Source organism: Epinephelus lanceolatus, chromosome 17, assembly GCF_041903045.1.
Source record: "Epinephelus lanceolatus isolate andai-2023 chromosome 17, ASM4190304v1, whole genome shotgun sequence".
Lineage (NCBI taxonomy): Eukaryota > Metazoa > Chordata > Actinopteri > Perciformes > Serranidae > Epinephelus > Epinephelus lanceolatus.
In genome coordinates this window covers 20988893-21015030 of record NC_135750.1, presented here as the reverse complement: position 1 = coordinate 21015030, position 26138 = coordinate 20988893, and the positions used below count along the sequence as shown (strand labels likewise).

Here is a 26138-nt window from a genome sequence, read left to right as displayed (position 1 = left end):
TCAGCAAAGATGGGAAAAACAATCAAATTATTTGTTTTAACCAGTATGAATATTACTTGTATAAAAATTAGGCTTGCCAGTTTGTTACGTTATAACACATTGACATATTCTGACTTTGTTAGCTTCATAGGAAGGGAGTCACCACTTGTTTTTTCATCGTGCAGGTAAATCTGAATGACTTACAGTAGCCTCTGGTGCTCATGGTTTCAGTAAAATGAAATCAACCGAGCTAACAATGTGTAGCATCTCAATATTGACAAAACTTTAAACATTCATATTTGTATGTGTGATCTAAACAAAATCTCAAGTGGGTAGTCAGCAATCTGGTTCAAAGACCTTCTATAATAATGAACTGCTTGGCAACCAGACCAGGCTTCTGCCTGAGACAGGCCTTTATTAGTCAAAATGTGTAGCTACATCTGGCTAGTGAAGGGGACTGGGCATTGAATTAGGACTAGGCTTTTAATTGAAGTTTTACGGTAGTTTAGTTTAGTTTAGTTTATTTGCACATACATGTAGGCCTATAGATACAGGGGAAAAAGAAATTAAAAGTTAAAACATTGTGCAGATGAGGTTAGAAGGCAAAATGGCTTATGATACCTCCCCTATTAAATAAAAAGCAATCAGCCACACCAACGGATACACGAGGGGAAACTGCAAAAACTGCAAAACTAATACAAAAACCACATGTTCAAGGTCAAGGTTTCCTGTTCCTGTTTAGCCTCAGTATATTAACTGTTATTAATGAAACTTACCAATGGGACCTGCACAGAAGTTGTGATGTAACACCGCTGGCCACTGGGTGGGGTTGTTCACCCACCTCACAGACACGGTGACGGCAGTCAGGAGGATCCACGGCTCACTTTCTCCACACACACCTCTCTGCAATTTTACCGAAAAATACGGATTTAATTAACATATTAATAACCCGAGGACAAAGTGACATAGATTGAAGCAGCGTCACAGTAATATAAGTGCAATTAGTGCACTTAATCATGACTGGTCCAGCGCTAATGGCTGCACAGCTGCAGAGGCTTAAGCAGACGGCTTACACCTCACAAGACAATAATTGTCACCTGGAGAACAACTGAGGTGGCACTAATACACCGGAGGTGTCCGATAATGCGTCAGCAAGGCGGACTGAGCGTCTGTCCAGCTCATCCGGCACAACATGGACACAGCAGGTAACCTCCTAACACTTTGTTTACTTTCCTTTAAACGCAATGTCACGATGTTTTAATAGTTTGGCACTCACTTTGTAACGTTTCATGGTTCAAGGTATCATCAGGAGTAAGTTTAGACTGAAGCAAGACGCGTTAAAGTTCACCGACACTGCTCGGAAATATGTCAACAAGAAGTTTAGAAGTTTAGTTTTAGTTAATGTGAATGCAGATGGTAATTAACTGTTTAAAGGAGGTCACTTGTTTATGGATACTGTATCTTGGTCGCTGTCCATGATGCTGACTGATGGGAACACGTGAAGTTCAATGACAGTAGGACTTCTGCTGACACACTGTAAGGAGATAGGATAGGACTTTGTATTTAGTTTTATTCTATTTAAGATCCCAGGCTAAAGGTCAGTACTGTATCAAAATGAGTTTGAGTTTTACTATCCCATCTGGTACTTCTGAGCCCACATTACTCATCCCAGAATATTCTCCACATAACAGATATCCATTTAATTAAACATGACCCGAGGGGAATCACCATGCACCGCTGACTTCTCTGCACACAGGCAGTGGAGATGGATTCAGAGGCTGCAGAGGAAACTTGTGGATTAATTCAGCTTCCTGGACCTACAAAGAAAAGTCTACACTTCAATTATGGAGCTCTACTTTTTGCCATCATTTTTAAATGAGTGTTTTTCATTCATCTTTGTGGAGTTTTTCTTTGTAACATTTTCTCTTTTGGATCTTGGATTCTTTTACATAGCTTTCACTATGGTCTGGTTTTAATGAAGATTAGGGATGTTACCCACAGGTTTGTGAATTGCCAGCTCAAGTAGGGACCAGTTGCAGTATATTATCATCCACTCTGGATCATCAGGTGCAAAAAACCACAGTTCCCCACCACACCTGTCCCCCACCTCCGCTCCCTAAATCCCAGGCTGCACCTCTTCCATCCTGACATCAGACCCCAGATATCCTCCTGTCTGGATGACTGAGGGAAGATTTGCCAGACACATAGCATGGCTCACTGCTCTTACTCCTCTGACTGGAGGGAGATGACAAATGGAGGGGGGCACCCCCACTTCATCCATGGAGGCCAAGCGGGGGGTTCCCACAGTACTACGCGATACATGGTGAAGAAGCAGCACCGCCACAGACGCAGGTCATCCTCACCGATGGGCAGGGTCATTCTCATCAATGCACCTGTTGATGGTGAGATCACAGTCCTCTGTAACTATGGTAACGCACACAGTGCCACTGGTAGCAGAAGGACATTCAGTTATTCAGTCCGTCATAAATTCAAGTTTTGATTAGAGTTTAGAGCAAGAAAATGTATTATTATTATGCAATATACTGTAGATACTAGAGCTGAAAGGATTAGTTGATTGTTTAATCAGCAACCATTTTGATTTTGTCAATAACTCATTTTATTTTCAGGCAAAAATACCCCCAAAAGTGCAGAAGTTTGGGTTCCTGAAATTTGAATATTTGCTGGTTCTCTTGTTCTGGTGTGATAGTAGACTGAATATTTTTGGGGTTTGCGTCTCACACAAGCAATTTGAAGACATCATATGTGGATCTAGGAACTTGTGATGAACATTTTTCACTATATTTTCTGACATTTCATGGACTAAACAATTCATCATTTAATAGAGATAATAACTGGCAGATTAATTGATAATGAAAATAATAGTACGTTGCAGCCCTAGAGGATACCACACAGGTTCACGTGAATATCTCAGTGACTCATGATTTAAAAACTTGAATGAAGAAAACATATTTCTCACTTCTAGGTTTGTGGATCTGGTGTAAATTTGATCAAAATTATAGGTAGTAAAGTGCAAGATATTTGCAGTACTGTTTACCCCTTAATAATTGAGAAAATTGATGTGTAGAAAGCAATTTCTGTTGTTTATTCTGCGAATTATTCAATCAGTTTTAAAATACTAAACATCTCTGTTTTTGCTTTGTTTTTGTTTTTTCAGGAGGGGATGACAGTGAAGACATTCACACAGTGACAGTAGATAAGAGTCCAGATGGGCGTCTGGGCTTCAGTGTCCGCGGGGGCTCTGAACACGGACTCGGCATATTTGTCAGCAAGGTGGAGGACGACAGCTCTGCAGGTTAGGACAAAGTGTGAGTGTGTGTGTTTGAGTGTGTTTGTCAGTGTGCTTACATCTGGGCATGTGGTCTTCACTTTCCATGTGACATTTACTCCTGTGTATCATACTGAGTTCCACCTGTGTCTGTAGCGCAGGCTGGGCTGACTGTGGGCGATAAGCTGGTGGAGGTGAACGGGGTCAGCCTTGAGAGCATCACCATGAGCAGCGCTGTGAAGGTCCTGACGGGCAACAACAGGCTGCGGATGGTGGTGAGACGGGTGGGCAAGATCCCTGGCATCCGCTACTCCAAGGAGAAGACCACATGGTGAGACCAGACAGCTCAGAGGTGCTGCTCAGTATGGGTTGTGTCAGTGTGAATAAGGCTGCCAAAAATGACATCCTACATCTAATATACCATGAAATATTTATACTTCATAGTTAATTTAACAGCTTTACTTAACAGTAACTGAATTTTATGACTGTATAAAGTTTGGTGTACATATTATTATGTAATGTACAGCCTACCACCTTGTTGTTATCCCCACTGACCTTTGCATGGCTCTTGTTTTGTGAAGTCTTGTCACTTGACTGTAGCTCACACTGGTTATCTTTCTTTTGGGATATACTGTATCTTGGTTTCATGTGGCAGCAGTGGATGGATTACCGCTGTGACCTTTATGGCTATTTGATTAACAGATACTGACAGGCCAGAGCGCAGCAGAGAAACAGAAAGCAGTGTATGAGAATGTTTTCATGCATGTGTGTATTTCACCTTTGGCATATGTGTGTGTGTGTGTGTGTGTGTGTGTAGGGTGGACCTGATTCACCGGCGGATGGTGGTGGAGGAGAGCGGTCGTACACCGTCAGAGACCAGTTCAGACAGCGCTCTCCGCAGGATCGTGCATCTCTTCACCACATCAGATGACTACTGTCTGGGCTTCAACATCAGAGGAGGCAAAGAGTTCGGACTGGGAATTTATGTTTCTAAGTATGAACCAAGAGTGGCTCGAAACACGTTCGACTACTGCTTGTTTTACACGTGGAGAGGCATCAGACAAGCAAAATTATTCAGGGTGGTGCAGTGTGTGCAGAACACAACTTTCCCATAGGAATTAAAGATCACATAATCTCATTTGCAGTTATTTTTTCCCTGTTTTTGCATTAAATCAAAGAAACCAGGCCTTAAATAGAAAGGCCTTGTGTTGACTTCATCGCCATTACATAAAATGTTGTTAAGAAACTGCTTTGGTGGGCTTTTAGTGAGAAAAAGACACAAACATCTAGTATATACTAAATGTAAAATATTCAACATACTATTAATACAGAGTAGAAAAAGAAACAGAAGTTGTATGAATACATGAAGTCATGTATAACTGTAGACATCAAATGAGAACGGGCAATGAACTGTTTACTGTGGTCATTTGAGTAGTACAAAAGAAAATGGCCATCGTTGTTAGTTGCTGTGGTGAAAACATACGTCAGAGGGGAACGTAAAATGTGTCATACTCACTAGTTTGAGAATGATATTGAGGCCTATTTACCTTACTAAACAGAAAAATACAACCACACACCAATACAAGCTTCTCTCCTTCCCCAAATTGAGACTAACTTTTAACTCATAGTATTTATTTAAACTCGACAGAAACAAAATAAAGCTCATCAAAATCAATCGTAATTCAGTTCAATTTTATTTATAAAGCCCAATATCACAAATCACAATTTGCCTCAAAAGGCTTTACAGCATAAACTATATTACAGGAAAAACTTTCTAAAAACCCTTATATGGTAGAAACCTCAGGAAGAGCAACTGAGACCAGATCCCTCTTCGAGGACGGACACATGTGCAATAGATGTCGTGTGTACAGGACAGATTAACATAATAAATGTACAGTGAACAATATGACAAAATTTGTCTTGTTAGTCATCTAGTTAGTTATTCCACTGTTCCAACAATCTCCAACTTTGGTTTGGTTGAAATTTATCCTGAATTTACTGAGTTAGATGTAAAAATATGCTGATCTCCACACTATTTATCCCTGTGGTCTCTGCCTCTGCCTCTTAGCTGTTCACTGAGCAGCAACTCTCACTCATTCTGATGAAGCAGCTATAGTAATGTTACATCATGTTTCAACAAACGTGCAGCTAATGGCAAAAATGAAACAGGAAAAAATAGTTATGGTAATACGTTAAAAGTAACAGATTGTTAGGGCACCCATTAGCTCACCTGGTAAAGGCGGCGCCCCCTGTGCAAAGGCTTTGTCCTTGCTGCAGCAGCTGGTTTGGTTCTAACCTGTGGCCCTTTGCTGCATGTCATTCCTCTTCTCCTTCCCTCTTTCACACTAACAACTGTCCTATGGATTTAAGGCAAAAAAAGCCCTAAAAAAGTAAGCAAGTAAAGGATTGTTTATTTGAGCATGTTACTACTCCACTGCTTGTTTGGTTGTCCAAAACCTCACCTCAGTGAATTTGCCACTTGCCACAAGTTGGTTTGTTTATATGGACGTTTATACAGAAGTCAGCCCACTACAATTGTTGCAATAGCAACAGTACACATAAAAATGGCCACCCCTCTGAACATCCTACTACATTGATATCAATGGGGAACTTCCATTCTACTCTCATTCTGTTTCTATGGGTTTAACCTTAAGCTGTAAGTGCCTACAGTTTACCCACTGCCTTTATGCACTTTCTCTTCAGGTTGGACCCAGGTGGGCTTGCAGAACTGCATGGCATCAAAATGGGCGATCAAATCCTGGCAGCCAACGGGGTCAGCTTTGATGACATCACCCATAGCAATGCAGTCGAGGTCTTGAAGAGCCACACGCATGTCATGTTGACCATCAGGGTGAGAGACAATTTTACAAATAAATTTAAAGCTGCACTAAGTGATAATTTTTATATTAATAATGGATCAAATTATTATGTGCAGAAAAGGGTCACTTGTAATAATAAGCTGACAGTTCTAGTGCGTCTTAGCCTCTTAAAGCTGATTGTTTTAGTTTTACGACCCGCAATGTCTGTGATTTTGTTCACTCTCACTGCTCCCATCATCCCTATTGTCAACTACAAAACTCCAGAAACCCACTGTGTACTACCTGCCTGACACCAAACAGCAGATAGTTAGCAACTAGCTGGTGACTATAGTGGAGCATTTAGCAGCTAGAGAGTGAAATATTTCCCATAGGTGTTGGTTTAGAACAAAATAGAGCTAAAAGGATAGTAAATATTTTACTGGCATTTATCTGGTGGACAGAAACACAACTCCAACTGAATGCTGATGTTGTTCCATGTCAGCTGGATGTGTAAATAAGAAACAAACATGTTAACTTCATTAAGTGATAATATGTCAGTGTTCTGTGTACAGCTTGTTCCCCTTAAAAGATCAGTCGATGCAGGTTAAAGTCTGATCTCAGAAATGTGTCCCCTAGGTCCTTGACACATCTGTGGTGCAGTGTTCTATGGCAGCTTTAATCATTTGCTCAGGTTTAAACATAACAATTGATTGGGCGCTTTAAGTGCTGTGACACAATAATAAATGTTACAGCGTGTTAAACAACACCAGCTCTCCTGAGAAGGGGACAGAATGAGCCTGCAGAGCAGAGCAGACAGCTGGCTCACAGCCCTTGAATTCCTTATGTGTGTCTGTGTATGCACGCATGTGAGTGTGTGTGTGTGTGTGTGTGTGTGTGTGTGTGTGTGTGTGTGTAAGGCCGTGCCACTTAACCCGTGTCATTTTTAGATAAAGGAGTTGTGTGTATGTTTGTGTGTATGAATGGGCACATGTGTGTTGGCGCAGTGTGTTTGAGCGCTCTCTTAGCTCACTAACATTGCTGCGTGCTCATTTTACTCCTCTGATCTCAGGTTCCACGTGTGAAAAACAGCCAGGGACAACGTTCATTATTCAAAGGCAGTCAGGGATCAGGTTATAATCAACAGAAAGCTGAAATTTATGTCTTCCTTGTGTCCTGTATTAGACCCATTTGTGGGTCAGGGTCACGCACAGTGGAGCCAGGGTTAATTTACTAAACTCTGTCACACCTGAGCATCCAAGGCTTTGGTGGAAAATTGTAGACGTAACCTTGCTGCACCTACGTGTCTTCTCTTTGACCTTAAGCTGTGTTGATGAGACAATCCCTTAAAATAGACCTGGGGGGTAATCAGACACTAATACGTATCGCAAAAGTGCTTCTACCTTTAACAAACACTACCTAAGATCAAGCTTAAAGCTTGAATTGTTTAGCTGAGGATTGTTGTATGATAATGTTGACTGTTTATTGGGGTGGGAATAACCAGAGGCCATACAATACAATATTATTACAATACTTGAGTCACTATATTGCAATTTTAAATGTTTTGCAAGTATTTCAATAACATGTATTGTATATATTGTGATTTATTACATTTTTCAACTGCATATTATGTCCCTAAAGTAAAATTCTGTCACCATCTGTTGGGTTCTTAGGCTGTTTGACTCACTTCAGTCTTTTTCTAGCTGCAAAATCTATCTAGAAGACTAAAAAAGCAGTTGATTTTAACATTATAGTTAAGCTGTTCTCAGGCACTGGTCGTACATATACCAATGAAAAGTAATGCATGAATTCATATATAACTCATGTAATCGTAAGTGCTAATATCGTAGGCAACTGGACTTGCTTGCGTTTCTTGAAGACGTTTCGCCTCTCATCCAAGAAGCTTCTTCAGTTCTAAATGACTGGTACGGATCCCTCCCCAGACGACTTCACACTCATTCACCCCTGGTCCCACCTGACCCTAACAACTTACATGGTGGCCAGGTGGATCAACAACCCACATTGTGACCTTAATGACTCTGAAACTAAGAGCTCACGTGACCCCTGTGACTCTGCAAGGGTTCCCACCCCCAGCCTGCAACTTCGTACCAGCCATTTAGAACTGAAGAAGCTGTTAGGTATGAAAATTTACATTGAGGACAATATGTTTAAGTAACTTTACTTTCCTAAACCTAACCTATGTAACTTAATGTTAAGTACGTTACATTAAGTATGTAACACTGAGTTAAGTACGTAACGTGATGGTGTCCAACCATGTTTCCTTTTCTAAACAAAATCTGCATAAATTCACTTGCCTAAACCTAACTCTATGCTCAACCCTTAAACCTTATGTTATGTTAGTTTGAAACTTTACATTAAGTACGTTACCTGACAACGCTATTCTTGGGTACTAGACTATTAGATATTAGATATATTGTGGCGGTTGGGCTCAGAGGTAGAGCGGATCATCCATTAATCAGAAGATCAGTGGTTTAATCTCTGGCTCCACCAGCCTGCATGTTGAAGCATCCCTGGGCAAGATACTGAGCCCCAACTTGCTCCTGTTGGCTGTTCCATCGGTGTGTGAGTGCGAGTAAATGGTTACTGAGTAGCAGGTGGCACCAGGTATGGTATCCTTGGCCTCCAGTGTGTAAATGTGTGTGTGAATGGGTGAATGTGACATGTAGTGCTAAAGTGCTTTGAGTGGTCGGAAGACTAGAAAAGCACGATACAAGTGCAGTCAGTTTACCACAACAAGAACTGTTGTATGAGGATACGTTGTTGTAGTAGGCTACCAAAGGTTTAAACTAGGTTTAAACTATTTGCAGAATTAATAATTAAAAATGCTTGGCTTCTTTGTATGACACAATATTGCCTTGCAAAACATTGTTTATGTTCTCACTAAGTATTAATATAATCATGTTTTTGCTCTTGAACAGGAAGCTGGGAGATACCCTGCATACAAGGAGATGGTGGCAGAATACGGCTGGCTCGACAAATGTATGTTGACTTTTTCAAAATATGACTTTACAAGACAGAGATAGTGTTAGATGAGTTTTAAACGAGATGATGACTTGAACAGTGGTGTGAAAAGATTTACCTGCATAAACTAAATGTTACAGAACAAAATAATGAAGACGTGACCTGGTGATTTGGAGTTTTTGGTTCTCATTTCCGTTTGCAAAGCCACATGTTTGATTCTACTTGGAAATCTAAAAAAAAAAAAGTGGAACAGTGGCCACATGTAGCCTACTTATACTAAAACCCTGTCATTCAATTTCTTGACAGGACTCAAATTCCTTGTTTTTCAGTTTGATATGAGTACTTCTGAACGCAGCCAGATTAATTCAGTGTACTCAAAGGCAGCTCAGTCGTCTGGAACAGAGCACGACCTGACATCTGGATCAAGATGCAGAGTCATTTTGGAGTTTCATTATAAAAAAAAAAGACAGAAAAAGAATAACTCTGGGTTCATGTTCTGTCTCTCAGAAGTTTAGAGGATTAATAGGACATGAGGGCAGACAGACTTTGATCCAAACAAAGCAGACTGCTGTGAGATATAAGGAAATGAAGCTTCCTGTACCAATCTTATTTAGCGTGTAACCCAGCAGGTTCTGTGTGTGTGTGTGTGTGTGTGTTGTGCTCCAATATAACAATTGGACAGTTTCATAAGGTATTGCACACACACAATGATATTTTAAACACTAATCCCCATAATTCATTCTAACTATGGATTGTTTTCTACAGTGGCCAACGGGGGCCCCGCACCATCCTCCCAGGGTTCAGACTCCAACTCCTCTGCCTCCTCGTTGTCCTCCAGCACCCCTCTCAGCTCCCTCAGTGGTCTCTCCCAGGTCCTTTTCCCTCCTGTCTTTGGCTCAGAGATGGTAGACGTCGCCATCTCCACAGAGGACCACTCCCGACGTCCAAGCAGTGCAGAGCGAACTGCTGACACCGCCATACAGACTGACCCCCATCCCCCAAACTTGTTGGACTACCCCTCAACTAATGGGTCTCACCCCCGGCTGGTCACCACAGAAAATAGCCGGACTGTAGGTGCCACAGTGCTGCTGAAGGACACGGTCATACGTGGGAAAGGGGAAGGACCTAGGGAGATGGGAGGAGCCGGGGAAGGAGGGCGGGGGCGCACAAGGACACTGTCATCAGGGAACCAGGAAGCAGAGAAACACTCACCTAAGACGGCAGCACTGATGGCCCTGAGCAGACCACGGAAGCCAATCAGACGTTCCCAGAGCCACATCACTGCTTCAGGTGAGAACTGCAGGCTCAGTGGAATTGTAAGGAGCGAGAAACTGAGACTTTAAGGTTGTTTATAGACACAGGTGTCATATTAAAGCAGCCACAAGGAGATTTTATCTTGTTGTGACACAGTCTCAATTTAATACCGGTGGCTCTATATGACCTAGGTAAGTAAACAAGACCAGGCTGGATGAACCTATGTTATTTCGCAGTATGTAAGCCCGTTCAAAGAAGAAGAATAAAGCAGGAGAAGATTTTTCTTTAGAGAATTTTATTTTTGACATTATATTTTGTGGTGATGGCTGATACTAGGGCAGGATCAGCAAAGAGAAAAAGAAAAGAATTGAATGGAAAAAAGAGCTAAAAGGGACTGTTATAGTGCCAATGGACACGAGTCAACCTTGGTTATTCAACAGATGGAGCGGACTGCAGTATATGAAAGGATCCTAAATTGGCCCTCCTCCTCCTCCTCGATAGATAGGCTATGTGAAATGTCTAAGATGTGGTCATACATAAAAATATGAATTTACATTTTTGGCTGAAACAAAATTTACTTGTGCGACCTTCATCATATTAATTTTACTCCGTAACAAACATTACCCCTTTGCTATGCATCCTGCAAACAGCTGTTAAAAAAATTAAACCTTATTAAAAATCAATTGTGCCCAGTAGCTCACCTGGTAGAGTGGGCATCCCTTGTACCAAGGCTGTGTCCTTGCTGCAGCAGCCCCAGTTCAATTCTAGCCTGCAGCCTTCCACTGCATGCCATCCCCCCTCTCCCGACCTTCACACACTCAATCTGTCCTATCAAATAAAAAGGGAAAAAGCCAAAAATTATTTTTTTGGGGAAAAAAGTGTCTTTTTTTCATTTGCTTCCAATACAATTGCACTACTAGCCAGATCTTTACAACATTATGCGCTGTTGCCATAGACTGTATAAGTAATCGACATAGCCACTGTGGAGTCACCCATTGGTGTGTGAAATTCCGTTTGAAGCTAAGAGTTTGGCATTTTGTCCGTTGTCAACTTGGTTTTTGGAGCCAGACATGACCATATTTGCACAAGAGTGTGGGGCTGTGGAGGAGCAAGGAGTAGATCTTACTCACAGACTGTAGCAAAGCCTCACAGACAGCCTGTCACTCAAGCGGCACCGCCCCTAAATATGCGTAACTTTAAGCCTTAATAAAATGTGAACAGGTGAGTAACATAAAAATTAACCCCCTGTACAGTTGTCATTGACTGTTAGCTAGAAAGACCCAAACTGCTTTGTGTACTGGACTGCAAATATGATGGGCTTTGATTCACTTTTAAAGCATCCTGAAGTTACCATTGCAGTTTTTGGCGCCTCTGTTGTCAGTAGCTCAGAGGTTGCTGCCTGGTACGTGCTCATGGAAACACAGCCACTTTTTTTCCACAGAGGCCGCCAAAATCAACACAATGAGAGTTCCTTATAGTTAGTTTAATTATAAACATTGGCCTGATATATTGGCTGATGAAAGCTTATCATAGATTTATCAGTATTGTTGTTTTTGTTGGCTGAAAAGGAACATTCACAACACGAAACTTGGAAAAATGTTTGAAGCAGGCAACTGCAGTATCAGTCAGGCTGTACTCTGTTTTGTGATTGTTGATTATAGTGGTAGTATCATCCATCTCACTTGAGAAATCAACCTTTCCAGATTCACGGCACCGTGAGTATTGCAGTCACAACCAGGTTCAGTTCCTTAGCTGATTTTTGTGACAGGACCTGCATTCACTGTGTAATGAGATCTGCTCTGAAATCCTCCAGAGATCTTCCTGCGGCCCATCAGTCAGTTTAATGACCCCTCATCTTTCTATCACTCCAGGAAGTAAACAAGAACATCCAGACTGCACATGGCTGATTTAAGCTCCAGACACAATTTGTCCAAGAGCACAAAGTTCAACGCAGACTCATGATTAATCACCGCCCTTTACTCTCACTTGTTGTACCTCTGTGAGAAATGAATAAGAACAAGCATATGGAGAAATATCTCATCCAAGCCTTGGCGGGGCTGTTGAGTTATTAGCCTTTCCTTTTCAATTTATCCGGCTCATTCATACCTCCAGGACCTGGCGAGGGCTCGGGCCGGAGCTCAGGGCTGATTGGACATTTGTTATGTAAGCTGGAGCACTTTGCTGTAGTGGCTTCAGTAGATAGGGGTGTGTTCAGGTTGGTGTAGCTGCAATTCATCAGAATTACTGTGTTACTTTCCACAGTGGCAGATTTACTGCAGCGAACAGAGGAGCTGACTGGAAGAGAAATGAACAGTCTGTACTCATAGCGGAGAGTGTGTATCACCCACTGTTATTGGCTAACAGTTAAGCATGGAGCAATACAAAGCCTAATGAATTATGTTTTCAATGCCATACACAGAATACAGAATGTCCTATTCTTGCTATGGTTCAACACCACTTATGGAAGATTTTTGTGTGATGTAGTCGTTTAGTTAAACCCCTTTCATTTACATAATTTAGCAGGTGTTAAAATAAGTCATGGATAAAATGCATCTGTATTATAAGCTGATTTAGAGAGATTTGTGTCTTCTTTTTTTCCACCTTTAGAAGATAGACGAAAGAAGAAGAGGCAACAGAAGGAGAGGAGCTCAGGAGAGGGTAAAACCAGCCTGCAGCGATCTAAAACCTTTGTCAACCTGTTCTTTAAGAAAGATCGTAAAGGGAAGAGTCGCTCCAAGTCACCGTCTCACCATGCTGACAAAGGTGAGGGCACGGTCACAGGATATCTTCTGTCTTTCCAGGCACATATTCTGCATCCAACACTGCAAAATATAGCCTAAGGTTTTGACTGAATTGCCATTTTGTTTCACTTCAATTATTATATTTGAACAAATCTGAGATATGGGCAGCAATTTAGACATCTGGAACCAGGAAAAATGCTGTTTGAGATTATATTTCTGGCACTGGGAGGTATCAGTCCATCCCAGTAGCCATTCACTCATTTCTGGGAGTTCATAAGTTTACAGCATCAGTGATAAGATGGGAAGCGGGGAGATGATTGCAACAGCCTCAATAGAAAGATTTTGGGAAATTTTGCACGGACATCCCTGGGTTTGTGAGGCTAAATCTTTATTTTGTATGAGTGAAAGTATCTTATGACATCTGCACGTTTCTGTTTGCATCTTGATTTCAGTTTGAACTTTAATCCCCTAGATAAGGAGCGAGGCCGTCCCTTCCAGCTCTTGACCTCCCCAAAAGAATCCCGTGCTGGGGTTAAAGACAGCAGCCCGCTGCCCCAACCAGAGACCCTGCAGCACGTTGAGGACATGGCAAAGAAACTGCTCAGCCAGGATGAGGTGGCTGCTGTGATGAGACACTGTCGGCGGGTAAGTCTCTGATCTGAAATTACCATCTCTAACACCTCAGGGGCACTCTCCAGTGAGTGTGTGTTTTTTTCCACCCACTGAATGAAACCAGCTGGACTACTCTCAGGCTTAAGTGTGCAGTATTGTTCCCCGTGCCGCTGAGTGTCCTTTAGTGATAGACGTGTCTGGCAGCAGCTGTGACAAAAGACGGATTTGGCCTGCCATTTATGATTAGGATCAAATATCAGCCGTCATCTGATCCCCCTGTCTCACTCGGCCCATCTCACACTCATCGGCCAATTTCAGGGGATCAGCTTCTTTGCAATCACTGCAGAAGATATCGAGATACTTACAGCACAGTCTGGCTCACCTGTTAATACAGTAATTAAACACCAAGTGTGCAGTGGTGTAATTGGAAAACTGAATATTTAATGTACACGCAGCACATCAGAAAACAGCCAAGCTCCTTATCATTAAATGTGCAGTTATGATCTTAACACCTTTGGTTAAAGGGCAACTCCACCAATTTAGTATTGCACTTCCATAAAGTTGGGGGACGCAGAAGAGTCTGATTTTGAAAAGAATAGTAGACTCAAGTATAGTGAGTGCTACATTTCCCATAATGCACCTGGGTAGTGTCTACCTGGGTCCATTTCCTCCTGTGTACTCTATTCTTTCAAACCTCACACCTTCAGTTTGCAACGCAGGCTTTCTGTTAAAAGTCTCAAGCACAAGCACAACTCTGATGACATCACCATGACATTATCAGGTTTTTTTAAAACTCCCTTCAGAGCCAGAGTTAAGTACTACATATGTAAATTTTAAATATAAAGCGCCTTTTGACACAAGAGTTACAAGGTACTGTAAAAACATTAAAGAAAAATAATAAAATGGAGAGACAGAAAATAAAAGGCATTAAAACTGCATAGAACCGTTACACATTAATAAACAAAGTGCTTATGAAACAATGCAAGAAGGTTTTTGTTTTACCACTGTGGTCACCTATTTTCTATGATAACTTAATGTGTGTGCACCTTATTTCTGATCCGAATGTTCAGGTGGTGTTTATTTTGAGCGTAATATCCACAGAGGTCTTCTCTTCTCTTATACAAATGGACCTGGTGATTTAAATTGTTAAAAACACTGAATAAAGCATTTCTTTAGTTACAAAGCAGTTTTTCCGATGCAGTTTGGCATGTCAGACACGGATCGTTAATGTAGCACCTGCTAATCTGTGCCAACCTTTTTTCTCTGATAACATAAGATCCAGAAGTCCAAAACCAATGAACCAGGTGATTTAAACTCGTAAAAACACAGAAGAAATCAGTATTAATAACCTGTGTTTTTCCGATGCTGCTCATCGCAGACGGGCTGCTAACTATGGTGGCCGATCTGAAAACATTAATGGCCCTATTTAGAGCAAGTGTTTGGTTTGTCTGATCTGGGCTTATCTAGTAACATGGCAGTGAAACATGTCGATCTCAGTAGACAAGGACCTGCTCTCTATAGATATAAACGGCTCATTCTAAGGTAACAAAAACACAATGGTGATTATACACACAAAAAAAGAATTCTTATTATATAATATTCCATATGTGTCAATACGTCTCACTAAATCCTACACACTGAACCTTAAGAATTTCCACTGACTTTTTTATACCAAAGGGAAGACAGTTTCAAAAAGTGGGAGTTACAACTGCAGCTGAAAGGCCTAAGTAAGTAGACCTCAATGATCCCACTGTAGCAAGGGGACACATAAACTTAGCCTGTGTAGTGCTTTAAAGGTAATAAAGAGAATTTTAAATTAAATTCTCTAATCAATGCATACCCAATGTAGAGTGGCCATCACTGGTGTAATGTGTTAGCTTAGAGGACTGATTTCACAGAGTAGTACTCTGTGACTTTGTGACTAGTAAACTGAACTCCATGTGTAAAATTGCTGTGTGTCCTTTTAAAAAGTCAAAAATCTCTTCATATTTACAGCCACACTAGTTGGTTCTTCTTATTCATCTCCTCTAATTTGTGTACCAACCTAATCTTTCCCTCAGTTTTTGTCTGAGAATGTGATTGAGGATTTAGTGCGTCCCCTTTTGGCAATCTTGGACAGACCGGAGAAAATCCTTCTTCTCAGAGAAATAAGGTGAGATACACAGAGTATATGTGCAGTATAATAGTGTTTTAATACTTATACATACTGTGTATGTGTTAATATATATGACTGACTCTGATCCTATCCTCTGCAGGATGCTGATGCCTTCTTCTGAGCTGGGTCGATTTGACAGCATGGTCATGCCCTTTGAGCTGGAGGCGTATGATATTCTCAAGAGTCGCTCTGGTAACAGGATATACTTGACTTTGCCAATTTATTAAATTCATACGGCTCAACATTAAGTCACAATTTTCTGTTTGCATAAAAGAAACAAAATAGATATAGAAGTTGGGAAATAGCTGATGAGAAATCAGTGATATATCCTGAGTTTTTTATTTCCTCCTAGTTCGCTCTCCAGCTCTGCGCTCCCCTCGCAGTGGAACCCCTCGACGTCACCTCATCACCCCAATCCCAGGTACATTTGCTTTATCTCTCCCTTCCTCTCACCCTTTCTCTTTCTAGCCCTCTTTCTTCTGTCCAGTCGATGTCCTTTCTCTAATCCCAGAGCAACTTGAGATAGACGAGGGGCTTAAACCTCTCACCTTTTGTCTCCTTCCCTTCCTGCTCTTACTTTCCTCCCTTGCTTCACTTCTTTCCTGCCTCATCTCATATCTGTAGTGGCAAACTGAAACACCCGCAGGAACGGACTGTATCCCGTCACTGGCATTCCACACACACACACACACACCCGTACCCACCTCCTGACCTCATATAAAACACTCTTACACACACACATTGCCATGCACAAAATATCTCAGGTTTCCTGTGCCTGTGCTGAAGCAGAGGCTTGTGTTACATCTCTGTGGCCAACAGAAAGGACTGAGACGAGCCCGGTCGGCCGCTGTGAAAACTTCAACAATACAGAGATGCTTTTATCCTCTTCCTCATTCAAGAGTCATTGAGACACAATCAATACAGTCTTACTTTAGACTGACTGCAGCCATCTCACTTTCTAAAATCACAGGTTAGGGGTCACAAGGTCAACATTATTATTTCAGGTTGACGTTCTACCTCTATAAACAAGCTGGATATTTTTGCTCTGCAAAGACATTATAAATATAAGATGACAGCGCCATCTCAAAGAGCTTTCAGAGAGTGCTTATTTTATTCATTTGTCCCAACAGTTTATCCCTATTTTACAGTAAAATTGTGTAGTTTTGTCCTTTTATGCTGCAGTTATCCCCAGAATGTATGCTGTCATTGTCCACCAACATTTCTATGTGCAAATATTGAAACAAAATCCAATCTATATTTTGTCATTCAGGCAATGTTGTGTGAAATCGTCACCCACTGTTTGCAGTTTGAATACCCTTCAGATGTGTGCATGAGCAAGCATGTCCTGATGTTTTCTTAGCATCAGTATTCCAAGTGTGAAATCCTTATAGATGAGAATGTTGCTTACTTTTTATTAAGATATGTCCACTTGAGAAAATTAGGCTTTTTGTAATATAAATGTCGAACATTTCAATGCAATGATATGGTTGAGAGTAGCTCAGTACAAATTGCGCATGTTTTATCCTCAGCAGCTCAGGATTTAATTGGCAACTCCACCAATTTTACAAGTATAAATCTGTTTATAGGTCTTGGGTAGTACTGCTGCATATGTGAAAAGAAGTTACATAAAGCCTATATGCAGAAGGAGCTTCATGAAATCTGATAAACTGACTCAAGTGATGTAACTTAAGTAAGCGTTGGCTGAGGCCAAAGACAATCTGATGGTGTGGAGTTAGAAAGAACTGAGCTTAGCAAACCTCTGTAGCATGCTGCTAATCTCTGTTTGAGGCTAGTGGTTCAAGGCTACATTAGCTACTACAAGCATAACACAAATAAATATGCAACCCAAACTGTTGCATTGCGGGTAATGTAGGCACCAGGTTTTGAGAAGGGAACAAGGCAACATCTGGTTCTGCTGCATCAATTTTGATCATTTCAGTCAGGAACACTTCAGTCAAAGAAAACTTTATCTCCATTTGCAGTATTATATTTGGCGGTATGGCTCTGTTATGGGGCCTCTCTGCTTTTCTTCATCCTTGTGCAGAAAGACTCTTCCAAGCGCCTATGAGAAAAGCCTTAAGGCAAAGAGAGCACACCTTCCTGCCCTTCCATGCGCCTACATGGAAAGCCTAAGCCAGGGAGAGCAGCAGCAAAGACCCCCCGGGAACAGAACAGAGCAGCATCAGTGACAAACAGAAATGACATTGATAAGTCAGACACAGCATGAAAAGGAGGAGCTGGGGTCGAGGCCAGTTGCAAAGCAGCTTGCAGAGGAAGTAGCAACAGTAGGCAGGCCAGAGCAATTTAAATAGGGCGCCCTGAATGAGATTTGCCAATAGGTTGCATTGCTGAGCTTAACATCGTGTCCTGCCTGGGCTAATGCTATGCTCAGTTTTTTGAACTGTCTATCCTGAGTCCAACAAAGTTATAGAAGTGCAATGCTAAATCAGTGATGTGAGCTTTTATCTCATGCTGACTGGCTGCTTTGAGTCTGAATAATCTTTGCATCACTGTGTTTTTATGCAGACGTTCCACATTTGGAAGAAACTTCTACTTTTGCTGTTTAAAATGTACCATTAAAGTTGAATTCACTGTTGTTATGTTTGTCCAGACTACAGGGGTGGGTTCCACCTCCAGCCAGTCCAGGACACGCTGCGGGAGCGTCAGTTGATTGAGGAGTTGGATAGACTACGTTTGTCCAGCCAGCAGTCAGGCCATCTACCTCCATCCCGTGCCTTCACCCCTCTGTTGGATATACCTGTGGACAACTACACCTCCTCCAGTGTGCGTTCCCGCTCCCTGAGCCCCTCACCCACCCACAGCCTCCTCCTCACAGAATCACCACATAGCACCCAACGTGGGCGCCAACCCCATCGCTCCCCAAACAGAAGAGAGAACGGGGCGTCACGGTATGACGAGGTCTCCTTGTTGTCCGTGTCAGACCGAGGAGATGTGGCTCCTGAACGAGGGAGGTCGCCTGTGAGGAACGGCCATGGGAGAGCGAGGAGGGAGGCGAGTCCTGACAGTATAGATGGCAGAAGTAGCAGGCAGGAGAGCTACACAGAGGTCAGTGTACGTGTTCCCTCTCAGCGGCGAGGGAGAACCCCTCTGGCTAATGTGTTCGAGCCCCAGAGAGACAAGAGTCCATCCACAGGCAGAAACAGCAGCCAGCAGCTAAATGGATTTTCACAAAATGGTCACGGTGTGAAGAGAAGAGCAACTCTGCCACCTGAGGAGTATGAAATCAGCACTTTGACCATCTGGAAGGCCAAGCAGTCACTGGGTAAGTTCTGTACACAAACACATGCATTTTGCAGTTTGGTTTAAGTTTAATTAATTTAGGTGTTATTCAACTCGGTCTGTGAATATGTTTATTCAATATGCTTGGAAGTAGAATAAAAACTGCTAAATTACTATTGTGAAACTGTCAGTTTTAATGTTCCCATCCTCCCATATCCATCACATCACCAGTGGAGGTCAGGGTAGAGGACTCCAAACTTTTTATATTGGTGGCCCCGGTGCACCTAACTTTTCCATTAAGATGTACCACCAGATAATTTAGGTGCAACCACATTTGTGCTTTTTAACATTTCAGTTCAGAGTGTACTGTGCCCAGCCATGCTTTGGCCACACTGTTTGCAATAAATGCAATGCATGATGTTGGTGGTTTAATCATATCTGAGCCGTGGAAATTGGCCAAGCCATTCTTTGTAAAACGCATATATTTTGGCCTTGTGGTATGTTGTAGGCTCAGACTCAGAGTCAAATGAGTTCATCTCTGCTGAAGATGCTGGGTCAGGATTAAGCATCTTGCTGGGGATAGGGGAGACAGGTAGTGGAGAGGTTTCCTCTGTCAATGATGTTGGGTCTGGGCTGGGCCTTTCAGGGCCAGAGACAGGTGTTAAGAAGCATTTTTGATGACAAAAAAACAAAACAACAACAAATAAATGGTTCACTCTTGAATTTTAGGTTCACTTGAGGAGGAATACAGGGTGCAGTTTCATACATACACACATGCCTTATTTTTTTCCGTGTCGGGGAAGATTCTCAGTCAGCACGTCAGGTCAAGACTCAGCTGTCCATTTACATCTAAAGGAGAAAGGACACTATTTCAAAGACAGGCCATGTCCACGTCTTGGCCAGAGAAGAAAGATGGTTTGAGAGAGGCGCAAAAGAAGCCATCTATGTCCAACTGGAATGACCACTGTTAAACAGCAGAGGTGGCCTACAACACCACTTATCACTAACCTACGATGCATTCACATCTGGACCCATCTGACCCTAATGACACACATGATGGCCAGGTGGGTCAACAACTCACAGGTGATCTTAACGGCTCTGAAACTAAGGGCTCACATGTGACCTCAACGACTCTGTAAGGGTTCACATCCACACAGGGTTTAAAGCCTGTGACTCCGCACCAGTCCTTCAGAACTGAAGAAGCCTCTTGGATGAGAGGTGAGACGTCCTCAAGAAGTGCAAATAAGTCCAGTTACCTACGATATAGCACTTATGACTTATTTCCCCCCATCTGTATTCAGTGAAGAAGAATATCAGGGTCAGAGGCAGGGTAGGGGCGGGTTTTCACAGAATGTGGATGGGTAAAGAAAAATAATGCGACACACAGAGACAGAGCTGCTAAATGTACGGCAGACCAGTGTAACCAATGAAAATACTAAGTCACTCTCGACAGATTTTTGGTTGCATGTGTGAGTCACGGGGTATCACTTCATACTAAACTGAAAGGAAGAGTTAAATGCTTCAGTGATAACTGAACAAGACCGAAGAGAGTTTCAACAATATTAGACTACTTAGAGTACAAGAATCTGGCACTGTCGAGCAATCCCTTGGTTTATTAATTTATAATTTCCCTGTGTGTTTACAGGTATTAGTATCTCTGGAGGTATGGAGTCCAGAGTTCAGCCCATGATAAAGATAGAGAAAATCTTTCCAGGAGGAGCTGCATCTACAAATGAGGCTCTGAAGGTGAGCAGTTATGGAAGAAACACCTCAATATGTTACAAAAATGGGTATTGATTTAATGACAACAGGTAAGAGAAAAAGAAAAAAATAATGATTATGGTCCTGAGCCTTGAGAAAAAGTGGTAAACACGTCAACAACAACTACGTCTTTTCACCCTAAATAATGAAACTGTTATTTGTTTATAACACCCCGATTGTAAAGCTCATCAGTTTTCCGTCCTGGTTGGAGTATTTTGAAAGAACCTGTCAGACCTCTGCTCTGTGGTTATGAGTTGTTGCCATAAGTAAGCATGTCTATGACGGAGAGCTTGAGGGTGTGCAATGAGGAGTGGAGACGAGAAGAGTGGAGAGCCATCTCAAGTAGCCTATCGCCTCCATTATTGATGAGCCACACAGGTGCCGGTCCGCTAATGTATTGCTAATATATTGCCTGCACAGTAATTTAACGTTGTACGTGATCTTGGCCTGGTTTCACTTAAACACACATGATACACACACTCATTCAATACAGTTAACCACAGGCTAATTCCTGACCAGAGTCAAAGATAGAAGTTTGTTTACAACAGCTAGATATCCATACTCAGGTGTAATGCCTGATTAGAGTACAACATAGGGGGGGATCCAGTATCTGCTCAGCCTTTCAAATTCAAAGTACTTCCTTCTTACAGTCTCTCTAGTCACACATTTGGCTGCACAAAGAGTCACACAATACACAAACACATGCTACATTATGCAACCAATCTGGAACAAAAAGAATCTAAAGAAAGAGAAGATAAAAATGGAGAGAATGGAAAAAGTGACTGTAACAAAGCAACAAAGTGGCACGAATGGCCAAAAACAGACCAAGCAGTCTCGAAGCATGGCTTGCTGCAATAATTACATTTTTTCTGTTGCTGGGAAGCATTGTCATGTGTTTCATGTGGGAAGAAATTCCTTGTAACATAGGTCAACATGTCACAGAAGACACAGGACTCTCTCAAGACTGATTGGCTGTAGGTATTCTCTGACCACAACTCACCATAAACAGTTAATAATAGCTAATACATTTATAGGTGCCTTTCAAGACAGAGAAAATAACAGCACATTAACAAATACATATTCAGCAAAACAAGTTTACAGTGAATAAAATTCTGTGTAAAGAGTGGATGTGTGTGGCTAGACGGACGGGAATTCATACTGAATAGTCGTTTTGAAAGAGATTAGTTTTGAGGTGGTATTTGAGGGTTGAGAGAGCTGATGCGACGAATGTCCGGCGGGAGGGAGTTCCAGAGGCTGGTGGGACAGTGAGGTGGATGGAAGAGGGAGTCCTGAGAGTGTGGGTGGGGGTGTGGCTGTGCAAGAGTTCGGAGAGGTGCAGAGGAGCTAGGATGTGGATGACGGTATTTAACTGGGAGCCAGTGAAGCTGCTGAAGGACAGGAGTGATGTGACTGATGGAGTTAAAGTATCTCCATTTTTTAGTTTTGCCGTAGTCTGTATCAAAATAATTGACTCCCAGCTTGACGTCACGCATTGGATTGTGGATTCTTGCTTTGAAGCCTTGAGTTTGGTATTGTGGTTGTCCCCATCTTGGATTTTTGGAGCCAGAAGTGACCATATTTGGATGAGAGGGTGGAGCTGTTGAGGAGTTAGGGGTGGCTCTGACTCATAGTCTGTGGTGACACCTCTCAGATAGCCGGTCACTCAAAGCATCCACTGAATAATGAGTATTTTTAAGCCTTGATAAAATGTAAACAGGTGAGTTATAAAAAAAATTTACCCCCTTACAGATGTCATGAATGTTAAAAATTAGCTTAAGAGACCAACACCATGTTTGTTCTAGGCTGTAAACATGTTTCTATCTGCTGTGAAGTTTGGCATTTTAACATGGGATCAATGGGGAATTAATTCAGTTTTGGAGCCAGCCTCAAGTGGCCATTTGAGGAACTGCAGTTTTTGGCATTTCATGTTTTTCAGCCCTGGAGGTTGCTGCTTGGGCTGTACTTCCAGCTGAATGCTAACATTAGCATCATCTCCAAAGTTGTTACAATACTCATGGGAACTTGAATGTCTGCGCTAAAAATTCATGGCAATCCATTCAAAAGTTTTAAGACATTGTACCAAAAAACACAAATATCAACCTGGTGACGCTACAGGAAAAATCACGGAATCACCAAAGTCAGTATGATTTATCCTCTGAAAACCATCAGTGACTGAACCAGAGTTCCTGGTAATGCAGGTTATAGTTGAAGAGAAATTTCATTCTGAACCAAAGTGGTGACAGATCAACAACACCTTGCACAAACAAAACAAGTTGTTGCTTAGCAGCCTCACACACAGATATATATATGGCTACTTGCCAGCACCCTGCCGCTATCTGTTGTCTCCACCTCACACACCTCACCACGAGGCTTGTCAGCTCACCAGTATCAGCTCCTTTGCTCAATGCAATCTCCCCCCCGCTCTGCAGAGGGAAGTGAGAGCAGGGCGGTTCAGTGTGTTAACATGCATCCTGTCTCCTTAGAGCCACATGACAACAAACAATCAGTGAAGAATGCTGTTTTGTTTGTGTATGCGTGTGGTCATTTGCACACATACTTTCCTGTCCATTAGACTCTGCCACCTGCTTTTATCAGCGGAAACCTGGACAGGAGTGTGTCATGTGCCTGTTTTTAACTGGCTGTGTAAGAGGAGGTCGTAAATAGTGAAACATGTGATAGCTGAATAGACCCGCCTCTTTGATGTGTTAGACTTGTGTGTTTACCCACATCATGAAAAATATGATTTTCTTTGAAGCTTGCTTTCAGTGTATGTTTTCAGGGACGGATATTTGAACCTGAGCAAAGGTTTGGTTGGATACAATTAGAGATAAATGAGTGATAATTTATTTGTGTGCATGGATATATGTCTGCTTATCTACAGAGACTTCACTTATGATATATAAGGCACAGAGCCAGTACTTGTCCTCTCCTTAGCTAAATACTCTACTTGAATTTATTTGTAATGGGCTGGTAAACCACATTATGAGCGTCCCACTGTTCCTTCCATGCAAACTGTAGTCATTTTAACTGGCTGATGTTATTTTTGGGTCATGACATGTATTGGCTAGAAAAGAAGAAACCTCATAAATGCGCTCCATAAATGGCCGTAAAGAGGATGGGGGCAGATTAGGTTGCCATCTATTTAATTCAAATAAATTACTTTTCAAAAATGAAAAAAAGCACTTTTAATCCCCTCTTTGGTTAAATGTATCTAAATCTTTTGATACTGTTCTCACGGAAGGCTTTAAGGTTATTGGTGAGCACCAGACTCACTGATGAGCTGTAAGAAAACCTCCTCCTATACTATCCAAATATGTTTGACCCATAATAGATCAAATGCAGAAGGGCAGAATGAAGGGAAAACAGATATCTTTGTGTCTAATCACTGGAAAGGAAAAGGGAAAGGAGAAAAAGACATGATTGGTGGAGATGCAACAATGGCCGTCGGCCTTGCGTGTTTGTGCTGTGTTGCAAACCTTCAGTGAGGTTGAGCACATGAGGCAGGTGCATCCTCATCAAAAGCTGATGACATCAGGGGAAGTTCCTCTCCTCAGGCCTGCACAGTTTTGCTACATTTTGCTCGCATCCTGCAGGAAACAATGAGAGAACAGTCCCAACTGTGTGTGTGTGGTGTGTGTGTGTGGTTGTCTCAGTGTATGTTCTCTTTTCTACAACCTTGTGCTGAAGGGTAAACTTTATATGTGCACTAGTGACGGCCTTCAGTGTGAATATATTAAACTAACGGAAGAGCCCCAATTCTCTCTGGCATAAATCAGGTTCCTGCCAAGGGACACAATCACTGCAGATTTATGGAAAGTGTCCATTAGAGACAGATCGCTACAGAAAAGAGATATAGAGGGGGAGGAAAACATACAGAGATATATGTAATCATAAAATATGAATAATAATTAATCTTTCTCTTATTCTGTGTTTACAGAGAGTTTTGCATGTTAAACTTTCCACCCTGTGATTGTGTTTGCAGGCAGGGTATGAGCTTTTGTCTGTGGACGGTGAGAGTCTGCAGGGAGTGACTCATCAGCATGCGGTGGACGTTATTCGCAGAGCGTTCAGCAACAAGGCCAAAGACCCGATGGTTTTCGTGGTCAAGGTCCCCAAGGTCCTTACCACCCCCACAGGCCCCAGGAGACCTGCAGACTAACCTTTGTGTGCCTCACAGTCAGACTGCAGTCCAGGCATGAAGGACAACAAAACCTGCAGCTCCTGAGGGAGTGAATAAACTACAGGATTCACTCCAGAAGAGGAGAGATTGAACGGGTAGATCTCCAGTCATAGTGGAGAGGCATTTGTCCTATGTAAGGCAGAGTTATGACATGTCAAAGAGAAAGGTGAACATGCTGAAGTGGGTTTTAAAGATTGATGCAGTAGCTTATTTAGCAGGATAGACTGTTATAGATCACTTTTGCTACAATGACATGAAGTAAGTTGCAACTGTACGACTTTTATAACATTCTTAGTGTTTTTAGCGAACATTTTACTACATGCATTCATTGCACATAAACTGGACAAAAAGTAAGTAGTATTTTATGATAAGATCATGCGGTTCATGAACTCCTCTTTGTTTAAAATTGTGCCGCTGTTCGACACGTGGCAACCTTGCCGCGACCTCTGAGCACCATCTCATTGTGGAGCCACTGGTCTGCACTTTTCAGTTGGAGCATCTCAGTCCTGCAGCCCCACAGGCCTGCCAGAGGGAGATTACCCCAGCCTGCGTTATGAGATTTATAGATTTATACCCAGATTAAACCCCTGTATTATGTCAAAACTGATAGTTTGGGTTTAGTGGATGTCTGGGGGGATTATTACAAATTGCTGCTCAGTATTTTTGTGCTGTATTTTTCTGGCAGAAGTGCTTGTGCTCTGTAGCAATCCGCCACTTTAGAGGCTTAATTACACCACGCTGTGGACTGAGCTTATGCAGACATGTGGAGGAGTTGGAAAAACATGTCAATGAGAAATGCAGGACATGAAGGCCAGTGGCACAGTTTAAATCAAAGTAGGGTAGAGGAGATGTGGGCAGCAAGGTAACTGGAACATAGTGTGTGCGTAGTGCCTTACTTCTGCAGACGGCCAGTGGGGAAAAACATTGACAAATGTTACACAAATAAGAGCTAGAAAAGCTGAAAGTGAAATGTTTCAATTCAGACAAGAAATTAAATTCAAAGATCAAACTGAGTGTGTCTTTGAGTTATTACAGAACGCATCAGGTATTTGACTTCACAGCAGCTAATGTTCATTATGTCCACCAGGTGGAGGGGATCAGGCGTTTGGACAAATGTGTGTGAGTGTGTGTATCTTTGTGTCTGTCCACAGCT

At 42.1% G+C, this 26138-nt stretch overlaps 1 protein-coding gene across 3 annotated transcripts; it reads left to right on the top strand.

Moving 5' to 3' along the window:
- The first annotated feature begins 828 nt into the window (after positions 1 to 828).
- On the top strand, positions 829 to 25994 carry pdzd7a (PDZ domain containing 7a). 3 transcript variants are annotated; one of them, XM_033612678.2, is made up of 16 exons: positions 829 to 1184; positions 1736 to 2381; positions 3155 to 3292; positions 3422 to 3596; positions 4083 to 4259; positions 5969 to 6116; positions 9000 to 9060; positions 9808 to 10332; positions 12904 to 13059; positions 13510 to 13682; positions 15710 to 15801; positions 15905 to 15996; positions 16157 to 16225; positions 18416 to 19087; positions 20690 to 20790; positions 24788 to 25994. In XM_033612678.2, exons 2-16 carry the CDS (start codon positions 2189 to 2191, stop codon positions 24962 to 24964), a joined length of 2949 nt encoding a protein of 982 aa, XP_033468569.2. In that variant the 5' UTR covers positions 829 to 1184; positions 1736 to 2188; the 3' UTR covers positions 24965 to 25994. The 3 variants fall into 3 exon arrangements, with proteins under 3 accessions (XP_033468569.2, XP_078032466.1, XP_033468570.2); XM_078176340.1 differs by having other exon boundaries at positions 1671 to 2381; XM_033612679.2 differs by lacking the exon at positions 829 to 1184 and having other exon boundaries at positions 2247 to 2381; positions 3427 to 3596.
- The last annotated feature ends 144 nt before the right edge of the window (positions 25995 to 26138 follow it).